General features: G+C 41.6%; 1 protein-coding gene across 1 annotated transcript in view; it reads left to right on the forward strand.

The window, feature by feature from the left end:
- The window catches only part of cobll1b (cordon-bleu WH2 repeat protein-like 1b), a 196383-nt gene that overhangs the window by 148000 nt on the left and 29834 nt on the right, over positions 1–18549 (forward strand). The window contains exons 7-8 of the mRNA XM_067988169.1: positions 2079–2086; positions 2214–2444. Coding sequence (XP_067844270.1) covers positions 2079–2086; positions 2214–2444 — 239 coding nt within the window. The remainder of the gene's footprint in view (positions 1–2078; positions 2087–2213; positions 2445–18549) is intronic.

Raw genomic sequence — 18549 nt, forward strand, 5'->3', positions numbered from 1 at the left:
TAGAACTTGCCCCCTTACCCGATCTGGCCAACACATAACTCCAAAACCACATTATGTAATTGATTCTTAATGTCCTCTGAAGTGGCTCAGCAAGCCACTCCATTGTAAAACAACCGGAACATAATAACAAGTAACTACCCAGGCAGTCGATTAGCCCACTTGACCCTGCAACGTCCTTCTCACTAATCATTTGCAAAGTGACGGAAGAAGTAATTGATGGTGCCATAAAGTGACACTATTCAGCAATAATCTGGTCATCGATGCTTAGTTTGCGTTTTGTCAGAACCACTCAGCTCCAGATCTTGTCACAGCCTTAATCCAGGCATGGATGCAAGAGCTGAAGGCCACAGAAGAGGTCACTCTAAGAAAAACTGAGTCAATGGGAAAACCCTCTAGTGGTTAGAGTCGCACCTAACTCAAAGGAAGATGACCCTGGCTGCTGGAGGCCGATCATCACAGCCCTAGGTTATCACTGCCGGAGTTCCTCGGGGCACTGTCCTTTGCCCAGCATTCATCAACTGTTTCATCAATTGACCTTCCTTCCATCTTAGTGTCAGGAGTGTAGTTGTTTGCTGATGATTCTACAATCCTCTGATAAAGAAGCAGCCCATGTCAACCTACAGCAGGATCTGGGCTTGAACTGACAAGTGGCAGGTAACATTCGTGCCACTTAAGTGCTAAGTGAGAACCATTTTGAACAAGAACATGAAAAATTACCTCTTTCTGGTCTTCAACAGCATCCCATCATCATTGAGGTGCCCACCATCATTGAGGTGCTCACCATCAATATCCTGGGGTCAGCATTGACCAGAAGATTAACTTGATCAGCCGTATCAAAGCTATAGCTACAAGAGCAGGGCAGAGGCTTGGTATGTGTTTTAACACCATGGCTGAAAGTATGGAGAAATCTGCTTCCAGCGTATGTGCTGTCAACTTGCATGGCATCAGCACTCTGCAGTCTACCTGGGAAGCGTGGCAGCTTCCAGAGATACTGCAGCCGGCCCCTCATAACAGGAATCAATGTTCACAGCCTTTGAGCTTTGTGGAAGCTCAAACGACTGCACTGCCAACTCTGAGCTCAAACCTATGCTTCATCTTGGAGAGGCAAATGTCCTCCTTGATGGAGCAAATAGATAGGGGCTGTCAAGGCATCACTCATCTTTTACAGTTTGTTCCCCCACAGATCAATGGAAGTGATAAGCGCCAGCGCCATGGGAGTGGCAATGGCGCAGTGTTGCCCTCTGAGGATGTCAACACGTCTGTTCCCTCGTCACCCCTCAACCAGTTATGACAGAGTCCTTTCGTCCGCACCTTCCACCTCACCAGGCTCCACGTTTTCCGGATCATCTTTCACTACTTCCATCACCTACAATGTGATCTCACCACCAAACACATCTTCCTTTTCCCTACTCTCCAGTTTCTGGGGGGACTGTCCCCTACGGATGTTTTGCCAACTCTCCATCTTTCATTTCCCCCAACCTCCCACTTCGGCCACTTAATGTTAGCCATGGCTTAGTGGTAGCAGTTGTGCCTCTTAGTCAGAAGGTTGTGGGTTCTAGGCTGTCATTCCAGTGCAGTACTGAGGGAGTCCTGCACTGTCCCAGATGCCGTTTTTTGGATGAGACTTTAAACCGAGGCCCTGTTTATCCTCTCAAATGGACGTTAAAGATCTCATGGCACTATTTTGAAGAAAAGCAGAGGTATTTTCCCTCAACCATCAATACTAAAAACAGATTATCTGGTTGGTATCCCATTACTGTTTGTAGGATTTTGCTGTGAGCAAATTGGCTACTGCGTTTCCTACAGTAAAACAGTGACTACACTTCAAAAGTACTTCATTGGCTGTAAAGCGCTTTGGGACGTCCTGAGTTCATGAAAAGCGCTATATAAATGCAAGTCTTTTTGTTTTTCTTTTTACTTGCACAACCATTTGTCTCTTTAATGTTGTAATGTCTCAGTCCATTACTGAGGTTACATCATTACAGTCATGATCCCTCTCCAGGTTCTTCTGTCTGTCTTCTCCACAATTGCTTACTGATGTGTGTTTTTAATATTTTCTGTTTTTTTTAAATTTCCAGCATCAGTAGTATGTTGCTTTTTTTAACTCGCTATTAGTAGCATTAATTATGAAAATTTTATAATTCTGCTGGATTACAGTAATTTTTAATTCAGGAGGGCATTTTTAAAAAGTAAACTTTTATTTTGATTTCTAGCCATCAAGTGCTCCTGCAACTCCACTAATAAGCCAACAGAGACCACTTGGCATGAGCAGTTCAAGTGCTTATTGCCCAACGTATGAATCTAATACTTTACCATCAGATCTCCCAAAGAAAAGACGAGCACCTGCACCACCCCTATCTGTTTCACAAAGTTTTCCAAAAGATTTAAGTCAGCAAGCATCAGCTAGGCCTTCGTCCTATGTTTTTCCAGATGATACTGAACAGGTCAGTAAAATAGATGCCACCTTTATGTACCTAATTTAAAAATCTTCTTAAGACTATTTTCTGTTTTGGTGTTCAAGTTGGGATTTCTGCATGCATCAATGACATGTTTCTGCCCACTATGGATGATAAATTGGTCTTAAACCCTTAAAACATATTTTCTGTAACCAATGCGAATTGCATTAGCTTGCTATGTATTTGGATGACTGCACATCTACGCAGCATTAGTTTCATTTTTACTGTCCTTTATGTTTAATTTTTTTGTCTGCTCAATTGTGGTGCATGGTTGACAGCAATGCTGTTACTCTGTTGCCTGAAGTAGATTGCCACCTGGTTGGAACTATAGAATATGTGCTTCCTCATACTACTTCTTCGGATAAATGATCAAACTCTTTCTTGGGGGAGGTGGGGGGTGGGGGGGCGCGGTGTGAAGCAGCCTTCGACTTGGTTTTCTTTTCAGATATGGGATCAGAGAATTAAAGAATTTTGTCAAAAACAAATTGAATGAGCAACAGCAGTGTCGCTACTGCCTGTTTCAGTTCACAAGCCTCAAGACTTTAAATTAATTAAGTGGTTCCGAACTTACATTTTATATACCATGGCTTTCTCTCACTACTTGACATGAGAAATAAAAATGTGAACTTCTGGCAAATGCAAGAGTCAAACCCTCTGTACAGAGAACTCAGCAACATTGTGACCATCACTGTGGCGATTGCTGGTTGACTAGATAGTAACGCCCTAGTGAACAGGTGTAGTAGATGCCTCAGTGCAGAACTCTTCAGGGAGAATTAAGAACAGTGAGTGTCAGGGTAAGATGTCATTTCAGATCTCTTCCCCTCCTCATCGCCTTCTGTGCTAGTCGCCACAGCAACACCATTGAAGAGTCTAAGCCTTGTTCTCCCAAAATCTCACTTTCAATCTCTGTGGGGGCCTTTAAAAGAAAAAAAAAGTCTCGAGGGCTTGCTTGTTGCTCTTTTTTTTAAAAGAAATCTTAAAGTTTGCCACCCAGAGACCCATTATTTTGGTTTTCCTCTCCAGAACTGCATCCATGGTACTGATGGTGGGAAGCTGCCTATGATTTCAATGGGCATTCACCTTCACGCCATTCCTGGGAGCTAATCCAGTGTTACTTGATCCTGCTTTTTAAAAAAAAAATTGTTGCATTGTTCTATAATTTTGAGATTATCTCCTTTGCTGTCAGTGCAACATATAGTGTCTCTGTATCCGTAGGAAAAGAAAATTAAGGACAAATTCCATTCCTTCAGCCCTGCACCCCCCTCCCCCACCTCAATTTTCTTCCTCTCCCGAAGGCAGTAACTTATGCTGGAGTATGGTTCCGCAGCTGCCAGTAGCCTTCTAGTACCTTGCCTGCGTAGCCATTCTTCATGTATGCCGAGAACTAATGGTACTCGTAATTGAGCGTATAATAAGTAGTACAGGTACAAATGGCACAAATGAAATAATTCTCTTTTGATAGTAGAGCCCCTTTAAACTTCAAATCTGTCAATATTTAACAGGGTGCACTGTGCAAAGATAATAGTCCATGTTATTAAACACTCTTGCTACTAAGAGCTTGTGAAATGTCTGGAGCATTTTAAGGTCACTTGGTTAGTATAAAAATGTAAACATTTTTGTATGGATGGCATTTACCAGTACAGCTATTCGTTTTGAAATATTTCACTGTAGCATATTGAATGATGAAGTTTGGTTCTTTGTAATTGTGATTCCACAACCAAGGTTTTGTGTGTGGAGGTACAAAATGGAAGAGTCTCCTACTAATACTGTAACCATTCACTTGAATTCAAAGATGAGTGAACCAACTTGGATTTGGTTACATAATTCAATGGATACAATCAAATGTCAGTGTGCTGTAACACCCCTGTTAACTCTTTCCACCCATTTTTTGCCCTAGACTGCTTAACGTGGTGTGTTTCTCTTAACCTGTGGTGTTTCTACTTGTACTCTTGCAGGCCACTGCTTGCTTTTCACACACAGGTAAAATGTACTGATACTTCCTGCACGGTTTGGAAAACTACAGGGTGTGAATTTATTTCCCTGGCGTAGATCGGGAGGGGGGGTGGGCAGCAGTGTTACCTCTAATTTCTTTTGGCCGTGTGCGGAATGAATTTGGGTTTGTGCACCGATATAAAGGCTGTGGGCGCTACTGTAAAAAAAAATCACAACTCCATTAGTTGTGAAACCACATTGTACCGTTCTGCATTTTGTAGAGTGAAAGTCACCATGTCCTGAAATGTTTTTAGTGACTTTGTACAACCTTCTCTGCAATTAAGTACTTGTAGTCATTGTATTGGCTCACAATGAGCTCCATCTCATCCATGATGTTTTGCCCAGAAGACCTTACTTGACCAAGGATTAGGATTTGTCTGTATTTGTCAACCAGCTTTTCAATATTCTCAGTGCCAAATTCATAGCTGATTTGTTGTGGTGCAAGTGAAGAAAAATCGAAAGCGGACCATTTATTGAGTTCATTTTCTGGGAACCTTTTTTCCAGATGATCACATAGTAGGGATTCGAATGTTAGAATGGAATCTGCCTTGAATGGTTCATCTCTTGTGCATGATGCAATTAGATTTTTCACCGTGTTGCACCAGAAGACCGTCTCGCCGAGATACTGTCCTCTGATCCTATGGATCTTGGCCCTCGTTAATTGTACAGCTTCGACTGTTGTTAAACAGCTTTTCTGTAAGCATTTGCACAATTCTGCTAGCTGAAACAGAATATTCATTCATTGCTGCTATGGTGATACGGTAAGTAGAATCTGAGAGCTTCTTTAGGCAATACTTGGCAACTGGGTCATTGTTCTCTTTTTTTCATGCTCAAAGCATTGATGAAGAGCATCGTAATTGCGCATTAGAGCACTAACAGCAAAATGTCTCGCATGCCACCTCATTTCATTTAGAGGTTGAAAGGACACAGCTTCACATTCTGTGGCATTTGCAATTTCCTCATTGTCCTTTTCGAACTGAAGATCTGCAGAAGACTCTATAAATGGTTCTCAGCAATGTCTCTCTTTCATTTATCTTTGGTACTTTGTTCCAGGCATCAACTATTCCCAAACCTTCTCGATGGGCCACACAGTGTTGCTCTACTAAATGTGGAATGGACTGCTTAAGCCCTGTGGCAATGCCATTGTTTTTTCCTAGCATGAAAGAAGCATCATTTGAAGTGAACATCACCATTTTCATCATGTCCACCTGATTCAAGAGTGTAGAAATCTTTGATAGCCGTTGTAATAGCCAGTGCATTGCAAGAAGTTAACTGAACATATACACGACCACATGGCTAAATATCACCTTGCAGGGATATGAATGTCAGAATGGAATCTCACTTAAATGGTTCATCTCTTGCGCATTAAGCAATTAGATTTTTCACTGTGTTGCATCAGAAGACTGTCTCGCCGAGATTACTGTTCTTGATAAATGCCTCTTCGTATCGTCTAATTTCCATCCATCTTCCAATTTCTTGCCAGTTGAGAAATCACCTGATATTTTTGCTCCAGCACACATTTTGCAGATCAAGCCCATATCTGTACTGTATTGGAATATCTCCCTCAGTTGTACACGGATCTTGTTTCTTGATTCATGAGATTCTGCATCTACAATTTCATCTGGCCACTGTTCTTTGAATGTGAGCCTGGATTTCTTTTTAGCGCTGGTTCCATTGTTGGCTGAGGCTATTGCCTTCCACTTAAACATGGGTATGGCAGTGTGGTGTTGCAGTGTCTCACTACTCCCGAGCTTTTTGTTGAATCAGCTCAATGACTCTGATTCAAACAGAAATAAATCGTGTGTAATCAGAATTTTGAAATTGAGTCAGAAATACAAAACAGCTGTCAAATCAGTCAGTGTGAACTTGGGGTAGGGAACAGTTTAATTAAATCTCCTCTCCCCGCTCCATTGAATCCTCAGCAGGGTTTTAAAAAATTATTTTATTACGATTGTACATCTTGCAGGTCTCATTAGTTTTGGCTGCCTCTATGTAAGGCAGGGAGCAGTTTGGTCATGTACAGTGCACACTGTTCATGACCAAACTGCTCCCTGCCTTACATGGAAGCCCCAAACCAACTCGGCCCAACCAATGCCCCCACAAAACTCAACCCAGCCACCAGTGCCCCCAACGATTAAGCTTACACATGTGAAACCACACCGCAGCAAGAATCACCATCTTAAGTACACCAAAGGGCAAAAGCAATCATATACCCATAAACACAAACAGCACGCACACTTCACAATGGATAATCCTAAAATTACAAAATCTAAAATAATGGAACTCCAAGTTGATTGCATGCCAATAATGTAGCTCATAATTCATTCAATGCTGTAATCTACAAGAGTGAAGCAGGAGTAATTGTAGTTACAAGAGTGATATTCAGATAATCATGAATCAAATACCCGTTATACTTTTTATATACATATAAATAATATGAGGTACACACACACTGCTGGGAAGGGGGTTTTGTTAGCTGTAGGTGCTGATGGGTACACACAAGCGATGTATCATTGATATTGTGCCCCAACAAAACTCAGCCCAGCCAGGCAGCCACCAGTGCCCCCAACAATTAGGCTTAAACATGTGGAACCATACCGCAGCAAGAATCACCATTTTCAATACACCAAAGGGCAAAACTCAGCCTAGCCACAAAGAGGCCCAACCCCTGGCTCTGACCCCCCACCCCCAGTATAAACTAAATGGCAACATTTTAAAGGGGATGCAGGAACAGAGGGACCTGGGGGCTCAGGTACACAAATCTTTGAAGATGGCAGGACAAGTTGAAAAACTTTCTTTTAAAAAAAAAAGCCTACGGGATCCGTGGCCCTCTAAATAGAGGGATAGAGTTCAAAAGCAAAGAAGTTATGGTAAACCATTATAAATCACTATTTTAGACCTCAGTTAGAGTATTGTGTCCCAATCGCGGTGCCAGACTTTAGAAAAGATTTCAAGGTTTTGGAGACGATGCAGAGGAAATTTACCAGAATAGAGAAGCTGGGATTGTTCTCCTTAGAATAAAGAAGTTTAAGGGGATATTTCATCAAGGTGATCAAAATTAATGGTTTTGATAGAGTACGTAGAGAGAAACTGTTTCTACTAGCAGGAGGGTCGGTAACCAGAGGACACAGATTTAAGATAGTTGGCAAAAAAGCCAGGGGGAAGATGTGGAGAATTTTTTTTACTCAGTGACTTGTTATGATCTGAAATGCACTGCCTGAAAGGGTGGTGAAAGCAGATTCAATAGTAATTTTCAAAAGGGAATTAGATATGTGTTTAAAAAGGGAAAATTTGCAGGTCTATGCAGAAAGAGCAAGCTAGTGGGACTAATTGGTAGGACTTTCCGAGAGCCGGCACAGGCACGATTGGTCGAATGGACTCATTCTATGCTGTATGATTCTATGATTTACACTTAAAATGCAACACTCAGCAGCATGAAGTAACTCTTTTTAATCAATAATACCAACCGTAAAGAATGTGTGAACAAAAACGCTTGTCATGCAATACAGGCTGCTCAACAAAGTGACACAAGAAACAGAACTTATTCTAGTGGTGATCTGAGGTCAAAACTGCAGCTCCTTCTATTATCACATCACGTGCCCCCGCCCCGAGCCCCAAACAACCACCTCAAACTGATGTTCCCTGGTGCGCACAGAGCTGGATTCAATTCCGAACACGGACAGCACCATGAGAACGAACAGGCCTACGAAACTCCAGCGTGTGCTCCTGCCAGATATGACGATCCAGGTCCTGGGAGGCATGGCCCAGGTTTTTTTTCCAGATTGTCTCTGACCTGGAGTAATTCCATTGGATCATGAGATTTTTTTTTACTTAGGAATTGATGTCTCAAGATTTTTGTTTTGGGCCTGGCCGCGGACGGAGTGTCGAAGTGCGCAGCACTCAACGGACTGCTGCGCGGTCGCGCACGTGCACAGGTTATCCATTCTGCCCGCCCAATGACATCAGCAGGAGGCTCGATCGATTTTTATTGGGTGGGTGTCATTGAAGTACAACAGGTAAGCGATAATTGTGCTGCTTATAGGCCACCCACCATTTGAGAGAGCGAGAAACTTGGTGGGTTAGACTCTCATCAGGGGCCTGCAGCAACACCTTAATGGGGAGACATGGAAGCTGCGGGAATGAAATGGAGCAGCAGACTTCAGCAGCATGGAAAATGAATACCCACATCAGCAGACAATAACATTATGGAAGCCTTTAAAGCTCAAAACATTCAAGACCTGCATCCACCTTTCCATAACTGCAGCTGAGGGTCACTTTAAACATCACTAAATGGCTGACTCCCAACTTGTACCACACAAGGTTTGTGAATGGGTTGAGGAAGTAGCGGTGGCTGTGCTAGTTGAGATGTTTTAGGGTCCTGACAACATCAGTTGACCCCTATTTACATATATCAATTGTGCCCCACCCTGTTTCCGGCAAGAGTACTGGCTGCCTAAATCGAGATCCACCCGAAAATCGGAATAGGCGAACCTTCAGTAAATTAGCATTTTTATTGGGGAATTTTTATCCTCTTACCACCCCATTTGCAGGTTTGATTTTGAGTCCGTACTGCTGGTCAGGTGTTTCATCACTTGGCAGCACATTTAGAAATTCAGGTGTACATTGCTCACTACTTTATGACTATTAAAATGTTTGGAAGGTTGTGGAAACTATACACCTGAATTTCTGGATTATGCTGTTGGCAGGCAAGGTTCCCTGTCAGCATCAGGACAAGTACAATTATCCCCAATATATCGCCCTTTTGACTTCCCTATTTTCTAACCGGTTTTGATTAGAAAAGTAGAGTCTAATTTTCTGGGGTTTGCCTCCAAGAATCCAAACTAAGATTTTGAACCTTATTGGTTTTCTGGCCAATTAATTTCTGTCTTGCATTTATCTGGAATTTCAACCTTTGTACTAAATGTCATACTTTGCATTGTATATCAGATTAAGTGGAAAATGAAGGCCTGCTCAACAGAATTTTCTTCATTTTGATCAGAGGAGTATAAATGTTTTAAACTGGTTGTTACAAAACAAAGGAGAATAAATATGTAATGGCAATAATGAGTGCTGCATGGCAAGAAATTACCATTGTTTTGTATATATTTTAAAGTTTTATATTCTCATACCTCAAATTAGCTCCGTTTTGTTTGAGTTCCACTATTCTGATTAAACCAGAAATTGCAGCACAGCAGGGAAGGGTTTTCTACAATCTTACTTCCATCTCGTCATATTACCATCCAGTTGAGGAGAATCACATTGGTGGTAGTCAGTGAGAAAGTCCCATCACTTAGACTATACTCACTTCCCAGAATAGTAGGAAAAAAATGTCAATGCAAAACAATGTGCTTACCTTCAATTCAAGAACCAACATACTGCTAGATAGACAATCCTGTAGTGATTCGCTTCAATTACAGGCATTTACAACTTAAAAACTTGTCATTCCTGATTGGGTATAAAGTATAAATTGAAAATGCTAGTTCTGAAAATAATCTCTTTTCTGTTATTACACTGCTGAGGTAAATGCTTAGAAATGAAGTAATGATGCCCTATGTTGTCATCTCAGGTATGTACTATTGCAGCAAATGTAGCATAATCAACTGTCTTGTTGCGTAACATTATTGGACCACAAGAGGACACTATTGAAAGGAAAGTCATATGTGTAACAGTTTCCACTTTAAAAAGAATTGAGCTTTTGATAATTTGAAGTTCCCAATTATAACTTTCATATCAGTTGTAGTTTTGTTAACCTAGTAATAGCTGGTACAATCTAAATAAGCAAAATCACTAATGCCCCATGCAGTATGTTTGGTTTTACTCACTGACAATTGTAGCAATTACTTGGAACTTTATTATAACATTGACTTGATTATTTGCAGAGCATCCTTTCTTTGATCTTTTCTCATTGACAAAAAAAGTTAGATGAAGGAGTTTAAGGCTTCTCATTCTTGCAACTTTCTTCATTTTGAAAATGTTTCTTTCCCTTTCCACTGTTTGTAGCAATTGTATTATGAATTCCTCAATGGGATCAGGCTCCAGACACATTACTCGCTGGGAGCTCACTGGTGCTCTTTCAGCTTGTGCACACTCCATTTGCAGCTTGTTGCTTGTCAATTGCTACCCCCTACCCTCTTGTAGGGAGCAATTTTCACTTTCACTGTTTGGCTGGTAAACTGGCAGAGTGAATTTCCATTGATTTTCATTGTTCTGCCAATTATCTCCCTTTCTGATCCTGTTGCTGTTAACTTGTATGTAATGTGTTTATCACCTCGTGATTGCTTTTTCACCTATGTAGCAGTATAGAATCATAGAATGTCACAGCACAGAAGGAGGCCGCTTGGCTCATCTTACCTGTGCCGGTTATTTGAAAGAACTATCCAATTAGACCCACTCCCCTGCTTTTTCCCCATAGCCATGCAAATTTTTGCCCTTCAAGTATTTATCCAATTCTCGTTTGAAAGTTATTATTGAATCTGCTTCCACCACCCTTTCACGCAATGCATTTCAAATCATAACAACTCGCTGCGTAAAAAAAATGTTCCCTCATATCTCCTCTGGATCTTTTGCCAATTACCTTAAATCTGTGTCCTCTGGTTACTGACCCTTCTACCACTGGAAACAGTTTCTCCTTATTTACTCTGTCAAAGCCGTTCATGATTTTGAACACCTCTATCGAACCCCCCCTTAACCTCCTTCTTAAATCAATTTTTGTCACAATAGTCTGACTGAGGAAGTGTTGAGCGTGCTTCCTCCAGACTATTTCAGCCCATCTCAGTTGGGTACCACCAAATCCTCAGCACTGGGCAGGACTTGAGCACCATATTGTACTTGGTGCCTCCCCAGCCAGAAAGTAATGTAAGTCCGTATTAGTGGAGCAGACCATTTACCTGCTTGGGTTAACACCCTAATGGTGTGGATAGGACAAACTGGTTAAGACACATTGTCAGCCCATCCCACCGTCCGTACTATTTAATGAGATACTGGCACAGACAATTGTTAATGCTGTGAAAAGGAAGAGTTCTCTGTTTGCATCAACCGTTACTGGCGTGGTGGTGTCCCCTCAACACCTTGCTCAATTGCATGAGGTGAGACCAGGCCGGTCCAGGTTCAGTCAATCAGTCCCCTTGATGCTCTATAATCTGGGAGCATCTCTCTCTGAAGACTCAAACCTCTGCTCCGGAAGTCCTGTGATCCCCATGACTGCAGGGAAAGTACCAAATCCTCTCTTGCATATTACAAGTCTGCTTGAGAGTCCATACTAGCCATAATTTGAAATATTTGGCTTACTAGTTGCAGCTTTGATTTCCCCTGCAGAAGCAGGGTACTGGCGGTGTATACAATGGGAATGTAACTGTATCATTGCCTTGTAAAATCTGCTGCTTATGGTGCAAGACTTGCCACAGGTACCCCCATTTAAAGGTGTGTTTAATCCATTGAGCCACCATCTTTGCTCAAGGCACCCCATGCAGACAGTTTCTCTAAGGAACCTAGATGTCACCTCCAGATGGTGTACTGGATGGCAAGAACAAGCTTTAAACCTAGCCAATGCCTATTTAGTCACAGATCCAAAAGTCAGCCTGCTGGTTTTGACCTTCCATGCCATCTGTGGGTAAAGCTGAAGCACTTCAGATATAGAGTGATCAGATGTCTGCAAATAACTATAACTGGGGCCTTTTTGACTCCCCCCTTTGCCATTATAGCCAGTAAGAAGATGTAGGCACATACTTGCAGGATGCACCTATCGCGAAGGGTCGCCTGGTTCCCTAATCGACTTGCACAATGTCCTTCACTCAGCTATTGAATGGTTAGAACATTTCGACTAACTAGGTTTGACAGTCTATATAAATGCAGTTGCAATAAAAAAAAACAGGACTGCTTGTTCTTTTTCCTATTTTTTCTTTTCCCCTGCTTTCCTGATCGCCCCAAATCACCCTGGGACAATCTCCACGTGTTCCCTCAATATCTGGGGCATGTAAAGGTATCAAGGATGTGAATGCCCAAATAAAGTTGAGGTTCATCTGTGACACCTGTACTTGTGTTATAAGGAAGGCAACTTTGTCATCTGACTATTAATTGAGTTCTCTGCAGCTGAACCTCTCCCATTAGTGTTTTCCTTAGATTAATGTTATCTCATCTGATTGCAATGGCGGTCCCAGGAGCTCGATATCCTCCCATTAGTTTTGCTACAGTCACCATCTCCAACTGATGCTGGTAAAGAATGCGTCTCTATGTATGAGTCAGGGTTCCGTACGTGGAACAAAAGGTTTCAGGATAGGGGAACTGCATGAGCTGCCCATCAACAGTCCCAAAGTACCTCTACTGTTTCTTGGATTTGACCATTGCAGACCCTTCGGATTTTGCTCCTCCTACCATTGGTATTTAGTTGCCCTCTTTTTCTTCCTCTCTCTCTCGCACTCTCTTTTGCTCTTGCTCGTGCTCTCACTTTTTGTTTCCCCTCTCCTAATTAAATTGTTGTGCCTCTGTCTCTTTAGGTTGTAACAGCCTTTGAACTGCTGTAGCTAGACAAGATTTCCTTCTCTTGCAGCAACAGTGAGCTAGTCAGTGGGATTACGATTCTAAGCCTGCCCTGAATATTAAACTAGCCCGCTCCCAAGGAAAATGTGGTCAGGTGCCATGGGATCATGTGGATGGGCATAAATTGCACCCAGCCATTTCTCCAACCGGCCCAGATAATCTGGCCATAATCTCTTTCATTGAAGCATTATACTGTGACAGAATGAACACGACCAAGATGTTACTTGCTTGCTGGACTACTAACATTTTAGAATATAAAAACAGGGAGATATTGCTGCAGTTATATAAGGTTTTGGTGAGACCGCACCTGGAATACTGCATACAGTTTTGCTGTCCATACTTAAGAAAAGACATACTTGCTCTCGAGGCAGTACAAAGAAGGTTCACTTGGCTAATCCCGGGGATGAGGGGGTGGACATATGAGGAGAGGTTGAGTTGATTGAGACTCTACTCATTGGAGTTCAGAAGAATGAGAGGCGATCATATTGAAACATATAAGATTGTGAAGGGGCTTGATCGGGTGGATGCGGTAAGGATGTTCCCAAGGATGGGTGAAACTAGAACTCGGGGGCATAATCTTAGAATAAGGGGCTGCTCTTTCAAAACTGAGATGAGGAGAAACTTCTTCACTCAGAGGGTAGTAGGTCTGTGGAATTTGCTGCCCCAGGAAGCTGTGGAAGCTACATCATTAAATAAATTTAAAACGGAAATCGACAGTTTCCTAGAAGTAAAGGGAATTAGGGGTTACGGGGAGCGGGCAGGAAATTGGACATGAAGCTGAGTTTGGGTCGGTCAAGGCCCTGTGGGTGGCGGAGCGGGCCCATGGGCTGAGTGTCCGGGTCCTGCTCCTACTTCATGTGTTCTTTAGATTTGAGGTTAGGATCAGATCAGCCATGATCTTATTGAATGGCGGAGCAGGCTCGAGGGGCCGATTGGCCTACTCCTGCTCCTATTTCTTATGCTCTTATGTTCTTATGCAGTTTGCTATGATGTGTGTTTTTCAAGGAAAAGGAAAATCTGGTGGAGTGTAAAATGGGCAGCCGACCCACTGCTGCCCGTTTCCAGTCTGGGGAGAATGGAAAAAAAGAATCAATCCTTACATGTATTATTGTAGCTATAAATAAATTTGACCCAATGGTTTTAGTCTGTGCGTTTTGGTCTGGTATAACTTGTCTTCAGAAGTGAATGTGGTGGGCCGTCCATGTATTCTCCAGTGAATAATATACCTCAATTAGGGGTTAATTGTTGAATCTGAATACACTGCCCTGTACAAAGAGGTAAATCAGATGCATAAAGCCTGCTTATAGAAACAACCATTTTTCTTGTGACCACAAGAGCAAATATTTTGGAAGAGGAGAAGCCTGAACTGTAACCATGGAAACTTTCCAGTGCCTTCACAATGCATGTTTCTAGTATATAGAATTTTCTACCAGTGTCATTTCTAGCCTTTAACAAGGATAGATATTACTTGAAACATTACACAATAAGTTTCAAGATAAAGTTTGAGAAGGACATAATTAAGACAAAGACCGAAGTAATAAATTGGAAAAAAGATGATTTTAAGGGGATGAGAATTGAAATAGGGAAAATAAACTGGAAAAATTTACTAACCAACAAAGAAATAGTACTGGAGAAATTAATGGGACTAAAAACAGAAAATCTCCTGGACCTGATGACCAACATCCTAGGGTTCTAAAAAGGTGGCTGCAGAGATAGTGGATGCATTGATTGTGATCTTTCAAAATTTCCTAGATTCTAGAATGGTCCCAGCAGATTGGAAGGTAGCAAATGTTACACCGCTATTCAATGAAGGAGGGAGAGTGTAAACAGGGAGCTACAGGCCAAATAGCCTGACATGAGTTGTCGGGAAAATGCTCGAATCCAGTATTAAGGACGTGGTAACAGGGCACTTAGAAAATCATAATATGATTAGGCACAGTCAGCATGGTTTTATGAAAGGGAAATCGTCTTTGACAAATTTATTCGAGTGTTTTGAGGATTTAAGTAGCAGGGTAGATGAAGGGGAACCAGTGGATGTAATACATTTGGATTTTCAAAAGGCATTCGATAAGGTGCCGCACAAAAGGTTGTTACGCAAGATAAGGGCTCATGGGATTGGGGGTAATGTATTAACATGGATAAAGGATTGGTTAACGGACAAAAGACAGAGAGTAGGAATAAACGGGTCATTCTCAGGTTGGCAGGCTGTAACTAGTGGGGTGCAGCAAGGATCAGTGCTTGGGCCTCAGCTATTTACAATCTATATTAATGACTTAGATGAAGGGGCCAAGTGTAATGTATCCAAGTTTGATTATACAAATCTAGATGGGAAAGTAACCTGTCAGGAGGACAGAGAGTCTGCAAAGGGATATAGACAGGTTAAGTGAGTGGGCAAGAAGGTGGCAGATGGAGTATAATGTTGGGAAATGTAAGGTTATTCACTTTGGTAGGGAGACTAAGAAAACAGAATATTTTTTAAATGGTGAGAAACTATTAAATGTAGGTGTTCAGAGAGATTTGGTTGTCCTTGTACACGAAACATAGAAAGTTAACATGCAGGTACAGAGGCAAATGGTATGTTGGCCTTTATTGCAAGGTGGTTGGAGTACAAGAGCAAGGAAATCTTGCTGTAATTGTACAGGGCTTTGGTGAGACCACACCTGGAGTACTGTGTACAGTTTTGGTCTCCTTACCTCAGGAATATACTTGCCTTAGAAACAGTGCAACAAAGGTGCACAAGATTGATTTGTGGGATGAGGGGGTTTTTCTATGAGGAGAGGATGAGTTGAATGTGACTATAGTCTCTGGAGTTGAGAAGAATGAGAGGTGATGTCATTGAAACATATAAGATTCTGAGGGGGCTTGACAGGGTAGAGGCTGAGAGGTTGTTTCCCCTGGCTGAAGAGTCTAGAACTAAGGGGCATAGTTTCAGGATAAGGGGTCGGCTATTTAGGACTGAGATGAGAAATTTCTTCACTCAGGAGGTTGTGAATCTTTTGGAATCGTCTACCCCAGAGGGCTGTGGATGCTGAGTCATTGAGTATATTCAAGGCCGAGATTGATAGATTTTTGGACTCTAAGGGAATCAAGAGATATGGAGATTGGGTGGGACGTGGAGTTGAGGTCGAAGATCATCCATGATCGTATTGAATGGTGGAGCAGGCTCGAGGGGCCATATGGCCTACTCCTGCTCCTATTTCTTATGTTCTTAGAACAGCAGTGGGCAACATTTAAAATAGTGATTAATTGAGTCCAGGAGAAATATATCCCACTAAAAAGCAAGAACAAACTAACCAGTAATGACACACCGTGGATGAATAAAGAAATAAGGGCAAAATTGAAACTAAAAGAAAAGACGACAAAGGAGAGGATGACAAAAGGGAATATAAGGTTAGGAAAGAAGTAAAAAAAAAACAATTAGGAAGGGAAAGAGAAACTACAAAATTAAATTATGAAGGAATATAAAAAGAAAAAGTGAAGTATTCTACAGGCACATAAATAACAAAAGGAAAATCAGGATAGGGATAGGACCACTAAAGGCCCTGTACATGATAAACTCACAGGTAATGACAGCGAAATGGCAGAAAGATTAAATAATTACTTTGAATCAGTATTTACCAGGAAGACTTGCATAGTGGGCATGACATTAGAAGAAGAGTTCGAAAAAGATATTAAGACATTTAAGATAGAAAGGGAGGAGATAATTGATAAACTAATCAAACTTGGGGAGGATAAAACCCCTGGTCAAAAGAAGTTAGTGAAGGGATAGCAGAGGCACTATTTTTTATTTATTTATATATATATATATACACACACATAAGAAAAGGACTGGCGGGCAGCCAATGTGATTCCGATATTTTAAAAGGGAGATAGAATGAGTCCAGGGAACTATAGACCAATTAGCTTAACGTTGGTGGTAGGAAAGATAATGGAATCCTTACTCACTAGGTGTAATAGAAAAACATCTAGAAACCAAAAATACAATAAAAAATAGTCAGCACGGATTTCAAAAGGTAAGATCATACTTGATCAACCTTATGGAATTCTTTGAAGAAGTAACAGAAAGGTATCAAGGGTAATGTAGTAGATATAATATATTTGGATTATCAAAAGGCCTTTGATAAGGTACTGCATAGTAGATTCATGACTAAGGTCAGAGAGTGTGGAGTCAGGGGACCTGTAGGAGAATGGATAGCAAGCTGGCTACAAAGCAGAAAACAGAGAGATGGGGTAAAAGGTAGTTACTCAGACTGGCAAAAGGTGGGAGGTTGTATTCCACAAGGATGGATGTTGGGACCACTGTTGTTCACAGTCTACATAAATCAGAAGTACAATTTCAAAATTTGCAGATGACACCAAATTGTGGTTATAATTAATACTGAGGAGGACCATGACAAAATACAAGAAGACATTAATAAATTTGCAGAATGGGTGTGTAATTAGCAAATGAGTTTCAATATAGGTAAGTGTGAGGTGGTATATTTTGGTAGGAAGAATAAGGAGACCACATACTCCTTGGGAAATAAGAGTCTAAATGGGATAGAAGAGCAGAGGGATCTGGGGGTACAGATACACAAATCACTAAAAGTAGCAACTCAGGTTAATAAGGCCATTAAAAAACAAACCAAGCTCTGGGGTTCATTTCTAGAGGGATAGAATTGAAAAGCGGGGAAGTTATCTTAAACTTGTATAGAACCTTGGTTAGACCACATTTGGAGTACTGTGCACAGTTCTGGTCTCCATATTATAAAAAGGATAGAGAGGCACTGGAGAAGGTGCAAAGAAGATGTACTAGGATGATACCAGGACTGAGGTTATACCTATCAGGAAAGATTGAACAGGCTGGGGCTCTTTTCTCCAGAAAGGAGAAAACTGCGGGATGACCTGATCGAGGTCTTTAAGATTATGAAAAGGTTTGATAGAGTAGATATAGAGAAGATGTTTCCACTTGCAGGGGAGACCAGAACCAGGGCCACAAATATAGGATAGTCACTAGTAAATCCAATAGGGAATTCAGGAGAAACGTCTTTACCCAGAGAGTGGTCAGAATGTGGAACTTGCTACCACGAGGAATAGTTGCGGCAACTAGCATAGGTGCATTTAAGGGGAAGCTAGATAAACACGAGGGAGAAAGGAATGGAAGGATATGTTGATGGGGTTAGATGAAGAAGGGTGTGAGGAGGCTCATGTGGAGCATAAACAACAGAATAGACCTGTTATGCCGAAAGGCCTGTTTCTGTGCTGTACACTCCGTGTAATTCTATGTAAATGTTTGTGTACTGTGTTAGAGTGAAAATGTCAGTGGGAACTGGGAATCCAAATTTCTCATTTTCTCCTAGATAATATGTAAGCAATTTGAACATCACCCACCTGTCTGGAAACTGAAGGGATCGAGTGCAATGCTGATTTTACATCCTGGCCGACCTCCATTGAGGTGACTGAAGAGTAATAATGGGTGGGGTGTAAAATTGCCGTAACACCTGATCCCGGCAGTTTCCCACCTGACCTGCTAGTTTAAAATTACCCCGTTTCCTAATTTGGCTAGATGATCTAGCTCAGCACCAAG

Source organism: Heptranchias perlo, chromosome 7 (assembly GCF_035084215.1).
Source record: "Heptranchias perlo isolate sHepPer1 chromosome 7, sHepPer1.hap1, whole genome shotgun sequence".
Classification (NCBI taxonomy): Eukaryota; Metazoa; Chordata; class Chondrichthyes; order Hexanchiformes; family Hexanchidae; genus Heptranchias; species Heptranchias perlo.